At 40.7% G+C, this 14,824-nt stretch overlaps 1 protein-coding gene across 1 annotated transcript in view; it reads left to right on the forward strand.

The window, feature by feature from the left end:
* The window catches only part of VPS13B (vacuolar protein sorting 13 homolog B), a 1,252,356-nt gene that overhangs the window by 253,462 nt on the left and 984,070 nt on the right, over positions 1 to 14,824 (forward strand). The window contains 1 exon segment of the mRNA XM_040354774.1: positions 2,179 to 2,363. Within this exon segment, the coding sequence (XP_040210708.1) occupies positions 2,179 to 2,363 (185 nt within the window).

The raw sequence follows: 14,824 nt of genomic DNA on the forward strand, positions 1-14,824 counted from the left end.
CGTATATGTTAAGAGTTCATCCAAAGGGAAGCCAGTTTAACAGGGATTTTCAATTTCAGCGGAAATTTGCTTCCTCCTTTTGACTCTTTTTAAGTACAATTTGAATTGTCTGTTCACTGGCAGCCTTCTGTATTATGAGAGCTGGGAGCCAAAGTTTGAGTTGTTGGTTTTCTAGATCGACCATTACCAAATCTTTCTATATGAGAACCATTTTACGTGCAGGTATAGAGACATTGTCATGGGGGGATGGAGGGGGAAACAACAATGCTGTAAGTATAAAGTGCAGTGCAATACCAGATGTTCTGACAGGCAAGGCCACTAAACCTTGCCCCCATACCTTTCTATTGGGTAATCACTATGTTGGGTAGCCAGTAGCAATGTACAAAAGAAAGGAAGGGATAGGCAAGCTTTGTCGTAACTTTACTTGTCAGTAGTGTCCATTCAATCCTTACTTCATACCTGCAGTGGACCTCTGGCGTTCCACCACTATAGGGGGACCCCAAGATGACAGACAGGTTGCCTGCTGTGGGACCGTAATAAATGTTCAAATGATGGGAGTGAAGGGCCCCAGTCAGTGGCCGGGGGGTGGGCAAGACCCCTAATGGTTGCACCAGGGCCCTGAAAGTTCTAGTTACGCCTCTGCAGCATGATCACACACATTACAGTCTAATTTTACAATATGCTAGGTTTAGATTAAATGGTGCCATAAAGTATACAGACTATCAACTTTTAACCTGTTCTAGCTGAATACTTTATAACACTCAGTAAAGCCTGATAACCGCATACAAGATAAGCTCATCTTTTATATTTAGGGGGTAACATGTTACAAATGTACCAGTCCCCGTTTTGGCAGTGGCACGCTATCTTCTCCCCCTGCTCGCTGCCAAAAATCTAAAGAAAATGTGGCCGTGTGGAGCTCCACTCTCCCTGCTGCATCATTCATTCACAGTGTTCTGTGAATGGATGGACTACAACCACTGACAGTCTTTGCAGCACTGTTAAACGCTGTGGTAGTTCATTGATTCTTCCTGTCAGTTTTAAGCTTCCTGCCCGTACAAGGCAGACAGCTTATACTGACAGTCTGCATGAGACCTGCATGGCATTAGCGATCTACTGATCACCGTTGCAATGCTTTTCAGGCTCCTAAAAAAAAATGGTAAAGGCACTTTTTTTTTTTTTTTTTTTTACTAGCAAAAAAGAAAATGCATTCATTTTTATTATTTTAAATGTGCTGGTGCTGTTTTAAGATGGCAAAAAAAAAATGGCAGATATGGCAAAAAAAAAACAAAAAAAGATAGCACTGAGACAGCAGCTGTTCATCTTGGTGCACTATTAAAACTCAACAGCTCTTGCAGGTCCCAATGGGCTTAAGCATTGGAACTACCAGCAGTCGGTTTCTGCTGGAGCCGATCACTGACCTGAGGAGTTGAGTTGCTTAGCTTCTGGACTTTCATTCCCCATATTGACCACTCCAAAGAAGCTCTTTGTAAAAATGTTTGTAAACACAATGATTCCAAATGTGGTCTTCCGCTACCCCCTTTCAATTCTGTCTTGTCTTCCCGTAGCAGTAATTCGCTGTTCTAATAATTTGTTCCTGCTGATTACAGCTCTGTTCAGCAATTCACTACTGGGGACATACAGCTGTCCCCGGCTACCCATAGAGGAAGTACATTTTTTAGTATGCTTGCCTATTCTTGACTACTACTAAAGCTACCAACATTTTTTTTTTTAAATAATTTAATGCTTACCCATTATTCCTCAGGATCTTTGCTGTTTGGCCTGCTCAGCAACACCCATGCTGTCTTCCTACATCTTCTCACGTCTGCTTCTTGCTGCTAGTGCATATGTGTTGTGGATGATATCCACTTCAATAGAAAGCCTTTCCACAGCCTACCAGTGTGCTGATGGGTTTTACACGAAAGTGAATAAAGCTTGTGGTGCACCCATTTTATAAGCTATAATGTGCCAATGAACTGTACAGGCCAACAGATGGTTGTCTCACATCCTTAGATCCAGACTAAAGGGATAACTATGTACTTGAGTGGATACTGCTACAAAATAAGGCATTATTAGAAAAATCTGATTAAACAAAATCATTAATAGACACTGTATATGCTTATTAGAAAGGAGAAGTAATATTTTTAACATCTGTGCATTAACATTTTGTCTTTTCTGCAGGACAAAACGCACCAATGTTCCAGTCACAGAATACATCTTTGAACTTCCAAGTCTGACTATTCAAGCCACAAGAGCTCAAACTCTTCTGCTTCAGGCTATTGGTCATAGCTGGTCATTCAGTACGAACAGTTCTGGGTCTCCAGGTCTGAGTGAAGCACTGCTCAATGAGGTCTTCCCGGCTACAGGTGAATTACGTTTTTCTTTTCAATATAGTTGATTAATTCCAAAAGTTTGCGTTAATTGCATGTTATTGATTGGCTTTTATGATTTATGATCATATTCTACTTAGATTTTGTAGATGCGTATGCTAATGGCTATCTCTGTTTTAGTCGACACATTGAGCATCCCTGCTCAACATCTGCTTCAAGAAAGTAATATTGCAGTATACGTATGCCATACAAGTATATGCATATTGTTTTTTTTAATACATATTCTGTCAATAGCCATTTAAAAACTTGCACTGGGGTGTCTTAAAAAACAAAACAAAAAAAAAAACTATGTTGAGAAACATATAATGGCTGCCATTGCTGCCCTCTTTATCAAAATGCTTCATACTTGGCTGCCATGCTAATTATTTGACTTTACTCATTTATTTTTTACTGACAAGCATGCAATAAATGAAGTCAGAATGAAATCCGAACTCCTGCATATGCATTTGTTCTAAGATTTTAACTCTGAGAATCGGATCTATTAAATTACCATGACATCCAGGCAACTAATGTATTCAGAAAGAAGTCTGGATGGGTACATCCATATTGTGAGGTGTGTTGGCATTGTCATGGGTTTTATGCAGAGAAAAGGGATATTCTGTCATCTGATGGTGCCTTATTTTCAGCCTTTCTGTTAAAAAGATGAATTATTAAAATAAGAATTTGAAGCCTAAACACTGAAAAAAGAAACCTGCCCCTGTTTGTGGACACTTAGTCACATCCAGCATACATCCAAGAGTGCCAGATGCCAGTGTCACCTGCAGCGATTTACCATTATGCCTTCTGATATTTTTCCTACCACAGCAATACTCACATGTGCATAATAGGCTAATTCTGATGCACACAGATAAAAATACCAGTACATTTTTGTGCTTTGGGAAAAAACTAGAGGGAGGCAAGAGGAAGTCATTAAAGAACATAGAAATGTTGTGCACATGTTGGAAGTAATTCAGTAAAGTCCCTACAACACTTTCTGGCACTATGGCCCTTTAAATGCTCCTGCACCAGTTTAAAAAATCTCTGGCACCCTTTTCAGTAACTGTCACATGTGGGAGTTTGTTCTTTTTTTTTTTTTTTTTTATAATTGTCAATTTTACGTTTTAAAAGATTCAATACAAAATACAAATAGAAGAGGGGTAGTGGAGTAAAACAAATACAGAAGGGGAGAGGGATGGAAAATAATAAAAGATCAACAGACAACTGTAGGTATCATGAAAGCATCCTGCAATTAGGAAACATGAAGCTTAGCCGGATGACCAAGTAAGATCGAGGCATGGCTCTAGAAGAGTGTAAGCCCACGACAATAACAGTGCCTATAGGCCTATGAGCAGATCCCAGTCAATCAAGCGTAACATGAGGAAGAAAATTTTCCTGTAAATGCGTAGTCTGCATATTAAGAACAAACAAAACAACAAAAGAAAAAAAAAGGGGGACAAATAAGAAGGCGGGGAAAGTGGAAGAGAAAGAGAGAGGAAGAAAAATGCAAAAGAGAGTAATTACAACAGACTAGGCTCGCCACTCAAGGATCCTGCGCGGATGTGGACCCCACGGGGGGAGGGGAGGAGTGCCCCAGGCAGTCAAGGGGGTTCCACCCGAAGGTACCATCCCTCCCATATTGCTGTGTGTCTGGCCATGCGATTTTCTAGACGGGCCGACATACTCCATGAGTTCTACGGTTTTAATTCTAGCGTAGAGGTCTGAGGTTGTTGGGGGATGTCGACTCTTCCAGTGTAGTGCCACCAAGCACCTCGCCGCTGTGAGTATGTGTGTGGCAAGTTTTCTTGCTAGACCGGGGAGCTTGGAAGGGAGAAGGCCAAGTAGGAAGAGCTTAGGGGCGAGGAGGACATTCACCTCCAACAGCTGATAGAGAAGGTCCCACACCGAGCTGCAGTAGGACTGGAGGACTGGGCAGCTCCAGTAAATATAGAATAGCGTGCCCCGGTCGTGGAGACATCTCCAGCAGCAGTCCGAGGCCATTGGGTATATGACATGAAAACGAGACAGAGTTAGGTACCAACCATAGAGCACCTTATAAGTGTTTTCTTTGTAAAAAGTGCATATAGAACTTTTAGCCGCACAGGACCATACAGCTCTCCATTGTGCAGGAGACAGTTCCTCCCCAAGGTCCCTCTCCCATTTATGCATGTAGATATGTTTCCCCAAAGAGAGTCTGTTACCAGAATTTAAAATTTTGTATATATCCAAGGTTAGTCCTCTCTGTGAGGGGCCTGAGAGGATCACACTCTCAAATGGAGAAGGCACGGAGAACTGTAGTGTCGGGGCGAATGTTCGAGGAGTTGGTCAAAGGATAGTAATGTCCTAGTTACCGGGTTTACGAAGTGTCTGTAGTTAAAACGTTTTTTGCGACCAGGGGGAAATCATTTGGTATGTTAGACTGTCAGGTAATTTAGGGTTATAAAGAGAGGCTGTGACTAAGAGGGCTCAGATTGAAGGGGATTAACCCGATTCAGTTATTTCCAAATGGACCACAGTAGGTTTATGGTGTGTAATAGAGAGGCAGAGGGGATGTCATCATTCGTGTTCCACAATAAGTTGTTTGGATGGGTGGGGGCTAACCATAATTTATCTATTTGAGTCCATCTATTATAGGCTGGGAGGGTGACCCAGGATGCGATCGCTCTCAGCTGGGTAGCATAGTAGTAGCGAATGAAAGGTTTGGAAAAGCCAGACCACCTTCGTTCAGGGAGGCATAAAATATTGAGCGAGCTATGCAGTGCCGTTTTGTAATTCCATGTAAAGTCTAAGAGGTCAGTTTGGAGTTTGCCAAGTTGTACTAAATGGATGGGAACTGGGAGGGTCATGAAGCAGTACAGTATTTTAGGTGGTCATTTTGATCGAGGCTATACGTCCAAGCCATCAGTTAGTTCTTAACAGTGCTGCATTTACAAAGTGGTGCTATGGCTCCACCAGACTAAAAAAAGTGTTTGCTCCAGTTCTTGGATAACGAAACTGGTGGTAATTAGACCAACTCTAAGTTTGCATACAGAGACAATCTAAATGCTGCTGCTATCACTTTCCCTTGCTACTTGTCACTAGTTGTAAGGGACACTGTCAACAGACTCCTAGGAACCAGTGAAGCTGACAGTGTGCAGAACCTGATGGGGAGTCTGAGGGACTAGTTACGCATGGGATATACAATCTGCTTGTAATTGATATGCTTTTGAAATTGTGCATTGCTATCTCCAGACTGGTTTTTCGTACAACACCCCTGTCGGCTGCCCATTGCGAGTATACTTAATACTGGATTAACCCATAAGGAGTCAGGGCATTACATTTACTAATTGTTTCAATCCTGAAGACTGCCTAAAGCCAAATGGCTCCTGACGACATTCCATCATCAATTTTTGGATGTATCTACAGTCAGGAAGAGATTGACCTATTTTGGGGCAATGGGTATGCTGGTGATGTTTTTTTCTGCTTTGACGGTCTTTGGTTCCAGCCAATGGTCGCTGCAGCACCTGCTTACATATACAGCTATTTCTTCAGGAACATGTGCATCGGGAATTGTGCATTTGAATCTCTGGACTGGTTTCCTATACAACTGCCCTTTACAAGGATACTTCATTCTGTATGCCCCCGTAAGGAGTCAGAGCATCACATTCCCAGATCGTTTCAGTCTTCAAGACCACCCACCTATAGTCAAATGGCCTCTGAGTACATTCCATCATCACATTTTCGAGGGATCTACGGTCAGGAAAAGTTTGACCTATTTTTGAGATCCACGATGTGCTGGAGATTTTTTTTTTCGGCTTTGACTGTCTTCGGTTTCAGCCAACATATACCACAATTTTTTCAATGTGTGCATTGGGAATTGTGCATTAGTTCCCCATAAGATCCACCACCTGCTTCTGATTGACAGCAGGGAGTGGGTAGATTATATAGCCAATAGCAGGCTGTCTGTTAAAGAATCAGCCTACTACCTGTTCAATCACAAGAATTTCAGACCTAATGGGGAATTAGTGTCTGTTAATTCCCATCAGGCTCCACCCAAACAGCTTCAAAACACCTTGACAGAGGAAGGTCAGCTGCATGAACAATGTGAGTGTCTGTATGAACATGGCCTCAGTGTGCCTCTTCACCCGACACTTGCCCCAAATTCATGTACCTGTTGGCCACACCATTTGTCGTGTGAAGGCATTACAGAGTTCTAATACATGCTAAGAGCATTTGGCCTCCATGTCACCTTTTGATTCCAGGGCTGCATGTGCCAGCATACTAAATTAAACATATTATAATGTGTAAGACTAAGAACTATAGAAGATGCATACCCTTTAATACTGTATTTGTGTGCCTAGAAAAAAGCATTCCTGAGTAAAAAAAAAAAAAAAGTTATGTTCATCGACTGTTTTAACTGGAATAAACGGAGTACATTGGGTTAAGTGGAGCTCCAAAGAAATAAATATTTCAAGTGTTTTAGTGGCCCAGTGCAGAGAACGTAAAGTGTCGGAAAACCTTTGATTTGCCGGTTAATTGACCCAGAAATATTATGCACAAAACAGCAGACGTGTGAACGAAACAATAAAACGTAATTGGTGCCCAGCAGGCGGTATTTGATGGACATATTTATGGGTTTGTGTACTCTAATGCCGCAAGTTCACTCTATCCAAATCCATCTTGAAAAGTGTGACTTTTTCATTTCCCCCCTTGGGGTATTAAAGAAAAGAAATGCAAATGTATTTGTCTTTTCATTCATTTTTATTTTCGTTTTATTGGCCATAATTTTAATTAGCAAATCTAAATAAACTGTTTCTAAAGGGATCGAGGCCTGTTTTATTTAAAAGTGAAGGAAGGCATTAGCTTTGAGTCTATTAAATTATGTGTTTCATTGCATAAATATGCAATGAAATACATGAGAAAAGCACATTCCATGGAACATGCATGCATCTGAATGCATTTATATGCTTTATAAAAATGTATAAATGTGTACTTGCTTGATATTTGTTGTCTGGTTTTGATTAAAAGCAACCCAACCTAGACCCTCCTCACACCTTTTAACCAAACAGTGTTATTTAACCACTTCCGGACCGCCCACCGTCATTATACGTGATCTGTTTGAAGAGGAATACCGTTGTTATGGTAGCAGATAGCTACCATAACCCTGGTATTCTCTTCTTCAGTGGGCAGTCCGCTACAAGATAAAAGCAGTCTCTGCGGCAGATACACTGCAAGATCACTTTTATCGGCTGCGGGTGAGGGCACCCCCCCTCCCACCGCTCTCCGGTGCCCTCAGCCCCCTCCGCCACTTACCGGAGCTGTCGGCAGCAGCGGAGGCGATCCGGTCCTGTCCCTGTCTGTGTATGGAGACCCGTGAGGGGAAGATGGCTCCCACCTATCCCCATAATACTGCAGGGCGGAAGCAACGTCAAAACGTCACTTCCACCCATACGTTTTAAAGGGAAATTTTTTTGTTATTTTTTCAAATGACAATTTTTTTTATTTTTATTTTTTATTGCATTTAAGTCCAAATATGAGATCTCAGGTCTTTTTGACCCCAGATCTCATATTTAAGAGCACCAATGGATGGTGCGCGTCGGGGTACTCATATGGAAGTCATTTGAACTACGGTTTAATATGCATTGAATTTGTTGATGATTTCTTACCACTGTTATTTCTTCAATTATGTATAACCAGAGTGTACTATATGTATATTATCTACAATTTTTAAAATGCTCCAACCATGTTGTATATTTTACTGTAATGTTGAAACTTGGTAAAGATTTTAATGTCAATATTATCTAACTATTTTCATATATCTAGAACATCATGCCGCCAACAAACCCCACTGGGGGACCTTCCCATTTTTTGTTTATGCATTTTCGGGGTGTGCGGCCCATGGACTCTACATATGCGTTTTTCCTTGTTTCATACAATATTATACTTCCTGTGTGGCAATGCTGGGAATGTCTACAAAATGCCCACACTGGTTTGTATATATTGCTCTCAATTGATTCCCACAAGTCCACATGGAATAAAAACGTGGTGCGCTACATGTTAAGTGACCTGAACCATCGCTTCCTCAGGAGATTTAAATATTTCTAGTCAAAAGAACATACTTTAATTGGGCTACAGAAAAATATCAACATTGATACATATAGTTTCACAGTTGTACATGTGTGTAAATATTATGCAAAACATCACTTATTTAAAAGTGCTCAGCAAGTTAAACACTCACTTGCGCCAGGGATACAAAAATCGCTAAGGGATCCAAGTAGACGTGGACCCCAATGTCTGAAGAGCAGCCCGGAGTTAGCACATATGTCAGGGTGTGGGGATATACAAAGTAACCAAGGATATATAAAGAGTATGCATGATAAATACTCATAGGTACATTAATTTATCGATGAGTTTTTAGGGCTGATTAGCTCTACCCCACATAACAATTAGTGTACGTCCGCTAGCGTTAAAGCCAGACTATGCCAGGTTCAGTAACATCTATAAGGAAAGGTAATTAATTGCTGTCCCATCGTGTTTAGACACTTATATGCAGCATTAAACTGTCTCCCTTAGAGGAGAAATTGCATAACAGAAAAGGGATATAAATCATACCTTACTTCCACACTTATCCGGGATAAAAGGATTCAGTCATAGCTGTGCCTACATAGGCAATTAGAGTTTGTGTAAACTGCTATTGGATCCACTTGCCTGGAGAGCAGGGAAAAGAGGATGACATGAGATAGGAGATTTATTATTTCATGCGGTCATGTGGGAACCAATTGAGAGAAATATATACAAACCAGTGTGGGCATTTTGTAGACATTCCCAGCATTGCCACACAGGAAGTATTTTATTGTATATCCTCTAGGAAAACCACTTTGCCCTTTGTGTTCTTAGATACATTTGTTTGTATTTGTTGAGAATCTATTATGTGAATGTATTAACATTTTTATATGTGCCTATAAAGTCCATTATTCCATATTCCAATATATCTAGACACAATAGTATTATGTGTTTGATTGCCAAGGGCATTAGCGATCTGTCAATTTCTCCAGCTCTATGTAACCAACTTTGAAGCATGTGCTGACAAGAAACCTCAGAGATAGCCCTCCTGTCCATCTTCCCAGGCTGTTCTATAGTAGCAACTTTCTCTCCCCTGTAGGGAGAACTGAACCCTAGGCATTGCTCACTGTTATACATATCAGAGAATAGGTCGCTGAATTACAGTGACAGAAAAATGTATCTGATCCCTTGCTGATTTTGTACATTTGCCCACTGACAAAGAAAGCATTAGTCTATAATTTTAATGGTAGGTTATTATAACAGAGACAGAAAAACAACCAAAAATTCTGAAAAACGCATTTGAAAAAAGTTATAAATTGATTTGCATTTTAATGAGTGAAATAAATATTCAACCACTTTGCAAAACATGACTTAGTACTTGGTGGCAAAACCCTTGTTGGCAATCGCAGAGGTCAGACGTTTCTTGTAGTTGGTCACCAGGTTTCGAGGCTTACTTTTGGCAACTCGAACCTTCGGCTCCCTCCACACATTTTCTATGGGATTAAAGTCTGGAGACTGGCTAGGCCAATCCAGGGCCTTAATGTGCTTCTTCTTGAGACACTTTTTTGTTGCCTTGGCTGTGTGTTTTGGGTCATTGTCATGCTGGAATACCCATCCATGACCCATTTTCAATGCCCTGGCTGAGGGAAGGAGGTTCTCACCCAAGATTTGACAGTACATGGCCCCTTCAATCGTCTCATTAATGCAGTAAAGTTGTCCTGTCCCCTTAGCAGAAAAATACCTCCAAAGCATGTTTGAAGGTGGGGATGGTGTTCTTGGGATCATAGGCAGCATTCCTCCTCCAAACACAGCAAGTTGCATTGATGCCAAAGAGCTTGATCTTGGTCTCATCTGACCCCAACACATTCACCCAGTTCTCCTCTGAATGATTCAGATGTTCATTAGCAAATTTCAGATGGGCCTGTACATGTGCTTTCTTGAGTAGGGGGACCTTGCGGGTGCTGCAGGATTTCAGTGCTTAATGGCATAGTGTGTTACCAATTGTATTCTTGGTGGCTGTGGTCCCAGCTGCCTTGAGGTCACAGACAAGATTCTCCTGTGTAGTTTTGGGCTAATTCCTCACTGTTCTCATGGTCATTGAGACTCCACAAGGTTGAGATCTTGCATGGAGCCCCAGAATGAGGGAGATTGACAGTTATTTTGTGTTTTTTCCATTTGCGAATAATCGCACAAACTGTTGTCACCTTCTCACCAAGCTGCTTGGTGATGGTATTGTAGCCCATTCCAGCCTTGTATAGGTCTACAATATTGTCCCTAACATCCTTGGACAGCTCTTTGGTCTTGGCTATGGTGGAGAGAGAGTGCTCCTAATCTCAGCTCTTTACCTCTATAGAAGACATCTGGAAGACAGAAATCTTGCTCATTTATAGGGGATCAAATACTAATTTCACTCAATGAAATTCAAATCAATCTATAACTTTTTTGAAATGTGTGTTTCTGAATATTTTTTGTTCTGTCTCTCACTGTTAAAATTAACCTACCATTAAAATTATAGACTGATCATTTTTTTGTTAGTGGGCAAGCTTACAAAATCAGCAGGGGATCAAATACTTTTTTTTCCCTCACTGTACATGACATTATGAGAATGGAGGAACAAACCATGTCGTCTTGCATCATGGGGCCTATGAATTGAATTTGGTAGTTTCTCTCATCTCAGCTTCTTTGCTTGACTTGATTCATTTGAGTCAAAGGGTTTGTCCTTAGGAAGCTGGACCACCTCCACTGGATTTCCCCTCTCCCCCCTTTTTACTATCTAATATTGCAGTACAAGGTGTAAGATTGGGGGTTATTAGACTCCAGCGATAGATGCGTTTTCCAGTGAGTACGCCAATCCAGAACTGAGTTTTTAAGGGCCTGGTAGCCCAATGTTATTAAAAAGTTCACATATACACATAGCAGCCCTCGCAGGGGGGTTCCACCATTCCTGTATCTTGTCAATTCAACAGTTTAGCCTCCGGGCTATTAAACTTTAAGCACACACCTAGCTTATTCTTGCAATCCAGGCTGTTTCAGGCCTGTAGCCTAGGCCCAAGTTTTGCTCCTCAGAGCTACCCGTTTCCCGATGGTAAGCACACACCTAGCTTCTTCTGTCAGCGTCTTGCTGCGCAATTTCTGTCCCTCAGAACGGTTTCCTGGAGTCAAGCTCAAACCTCGCTTTCTCCAGGCCTTAATGACCTCTGCCTCCTGCAAAGATGCACCCACTGTCTGACTTCTCTCAGAGAGATTTGGGAGTCACCTGACTCCCAGCACAGACCTTCTGTCTGTGGGGTGGGGCCCTGAGCTATGTCAGATCAGAACTATATAGCTGGACACACAGCTGTCCAATTAGTGTATCTTTTTCTCCAGAATTTGGCGTAAACCAGTAATTTCTCACACAGCACAGGGTCCTACCCTCACAAAGATTATTTACATTCTTTGAGATATGTAATGTCTTTGTCTCTGATGTAATAACTGATGGGGAGTTTACATCCCAAGTACTGTTTATGTTAAAATCAATATAATCTATTCATTAGAAAAAAAAACAAATTTTGTGAAGTGATGGCATCGGAAACAAATTAGATGTAGTTTTCTTACAAAAATTAGTAGTTGGCTGCACCTTCTTTGTTTGCCTCTTTCTCTGTCACAGTTCACCATAGTGGCAATTTTTCTTTCTTCAGCATTTATTGTGCAACTGGGGAGATTAAAGGTTCCACATGCAGACTGATTAATGCTGGCCATACACTAGTAGATGTGCATATGAACATTCGTGTGAACATTTGCACAAGAATTGTCATCTATTGTGCAACTGGGGAGATTAAAGGTTCCACATGCAGACTGATTAATGCTGGCCATACACTAGTAGATGTGCATATGAACATTCGTGTGAACATTTGCACAAGAATTGTCATCAGTACGTTTGATAACATTTGCTTTTAACATTCAATTTTGGCGAAAATGTTATTGCCCATACAAAAACCACATTCACTATTGATTACAAAATGGAACAAATGTTCTTGAGGCAAAAAAAAATTGGAATGAAATTCTACTGGTGTTTGTCCCGTTTAAGGCATTGTCATTAGTAGGGGGCAAGATTTTGTGCAAAATAAATGTTAATATTTTATTAGAATTTTTTTTAATGCCGTATAGGCTGCAAAATTCTACCAGGCAACATTATGCCTGTGCTCAAGCTAATAGGAATACACAGTTAGAAAATCGGCCAATTGTTCGACTGCCGACCAACAAAACCGCGTTCGTTGGTCGAAATCATTGCCAACGTTAACCAATCAAAAAAAAATCTTTAAAAGAGCAATCGATTTCATGTGTAGTGTTGACGTCTCGCGTACAAGTGGGGTCGTCTATTAGTTCCGCTTATGCGTGATTTATGTTCAAGAGATGTTTTACGTAAAACCTTCACACCAACAAATAAAATATCATTAATTCGCAAACGATACCACACAATTTTTCAATTTTTCTATCTGTCTTTTTTGTTCACAAAAATCGATTTTGTGTATTACTTGCTGGGCATTAATGAGTAGAAAATCGGCGGGGCATTCGCAGAAGGGAATTTTGCACCTGATTTTCTAAGTATTCCTACCATTGGTCTTTACAATACATCCCACCCCCTCATTTCTAAAAGCACCTTAGTGGTCTATAATCATCTTCTGCTAGGCAGTGGTTCAAGCCAGGTCCAATAGTAATTTGTCTTTAGGGCACAGAGTAAGAGCTGAAGGATGTAAAATTGGCTTTGTCCTGACTATGAGAAATTCAACTCAAGCAGATGAGAGCAGAATGAAATATAACACTGAGGCCACGTAAACACGATCAGTCCATCCGATGAGAATGGTCAGACGGACCGTTTTCAAAGGTTCACTGCTGAAGCAGACAGATGGTCTGATGTGCGTACACACCATTGTTTCCAAAACCGATCGGGTCAGAACGCGGTGACGTAAAACACACGACGCGCTTAAAAAAACGAAGTTCAATGCTTCCAAGCATGCGTCGACTTGATTCTGAGCATGCGCGGGTTTGGAACCGATGCTTTTGCGTACTAACCATTGGTTTTGACCTATCGGTCAGGCGTCCATCGGTTCGATTTTAAAGCAAGTTCTCTGTTTTGGGACCGAAGGACAACAGACCGATGGGGCATACACACGGTCGGTTTGGACTGATGAAACTGAACTTCAGTCCGTTTTCATTGGTTTGGACTGACCGTGTGTACGCGGCCTGAGATGTTAGACTGAAAGGATCTGATTAAGATGATAAAGCATACAAATTAAGTTAAATGTACTTTCTGGAAAACATACAGTATATACAGCATTTATACCCAATAACATTATTAAGTCCTAAATTTGCTATAGTTTAATCTCTGTCAAATGTGAGCAAAAATGACAAATATTACAAGATTTGCAGTTATAGAAACATTTTGAAATGTTTTGCTCAGTATTTTTGAATATTTTTTTTTTAACTCTTTGTAACTCTGTACCTGTTTTAGACCTGCAAACTCATTTTGTGCTTAGTAATTGGGTAACTGAGATGCATCATAAGCCCTGTCCACCTTCTCTGGTGCTGAATCTCAGACTGGACCAGGCAGATGCTCTCCTTTATACAGTTGATTTTACAACATACATAAATTATTATAAGCATATTCTGATGTGATCAGGGGCTTCACATATCAAACATAACACTGTATACACGGGAGCTCCCTGTTCTGCTCCTTTTGGCTGTATATCACACTAATCTGCTGTAAAACTGGTGTAAACAACCTTTTAAGGGAAGTAGAGTTTTGTAATGTGTGTTTAAGGTGCCTGTGGAATTCACTGCAAGCTTGTTCTCCTGTTATTGCAGCTGTAATTTAGCATCATGAGCCAAGGGATTGATCAATTTCCAGCTCTAGAAGCAGGTAAACAAGAATTTTTAAATAAAGGGAACAATGTGTAACTGTACACGTGTCGTTGCTCTGTGTACAGTAGTGGCACCACCTGATATGAAAGCTTCATTCAGTGATTTTTGAGATTTATTAAAAATATGTAATGTGCAACTGCCAAGCAGAAATCTTCATTTCAGATATTTAGATTTTTGTGTTTTTTTAATCTTCCTTCTAATTGAGTCCAGTTAGACCAGTTCTGCTTAATTAATAGCACCTGACAGATTCTGGTTTGATGCTTTGTCATTCAAGATGTTTTTGTTGGATACTCATTTTATTTTGGCTATATGCATTTAAAGCATGATTTAGCCCAGTAGCACATTTCATTGTGCACAGGAACATTTGAACCACCTTGTATGCCCAGACGAGTGTTTATCAAACAGTACCAAATGCCAGCCAGCAAAATGTCTGTTCCCCTTTAAGAGCCACGCTCCATGTTTTGGAACTCTGCTATTAAAGAACCATGGTTGCACAAAATTCTATATTTTGATAAATG

This window comes from Rana temporaria, chromosome 5, assembly GCF_905171775.1.
Source record: "Rana temporaria chromosome 5, aRanTem1.1, whole genome shotgun sequence".
NCBI lineage: Eukaryota > Metazoa > Chordata > Amphibia > Anura > Ranidae > Rana > Rana temporaria.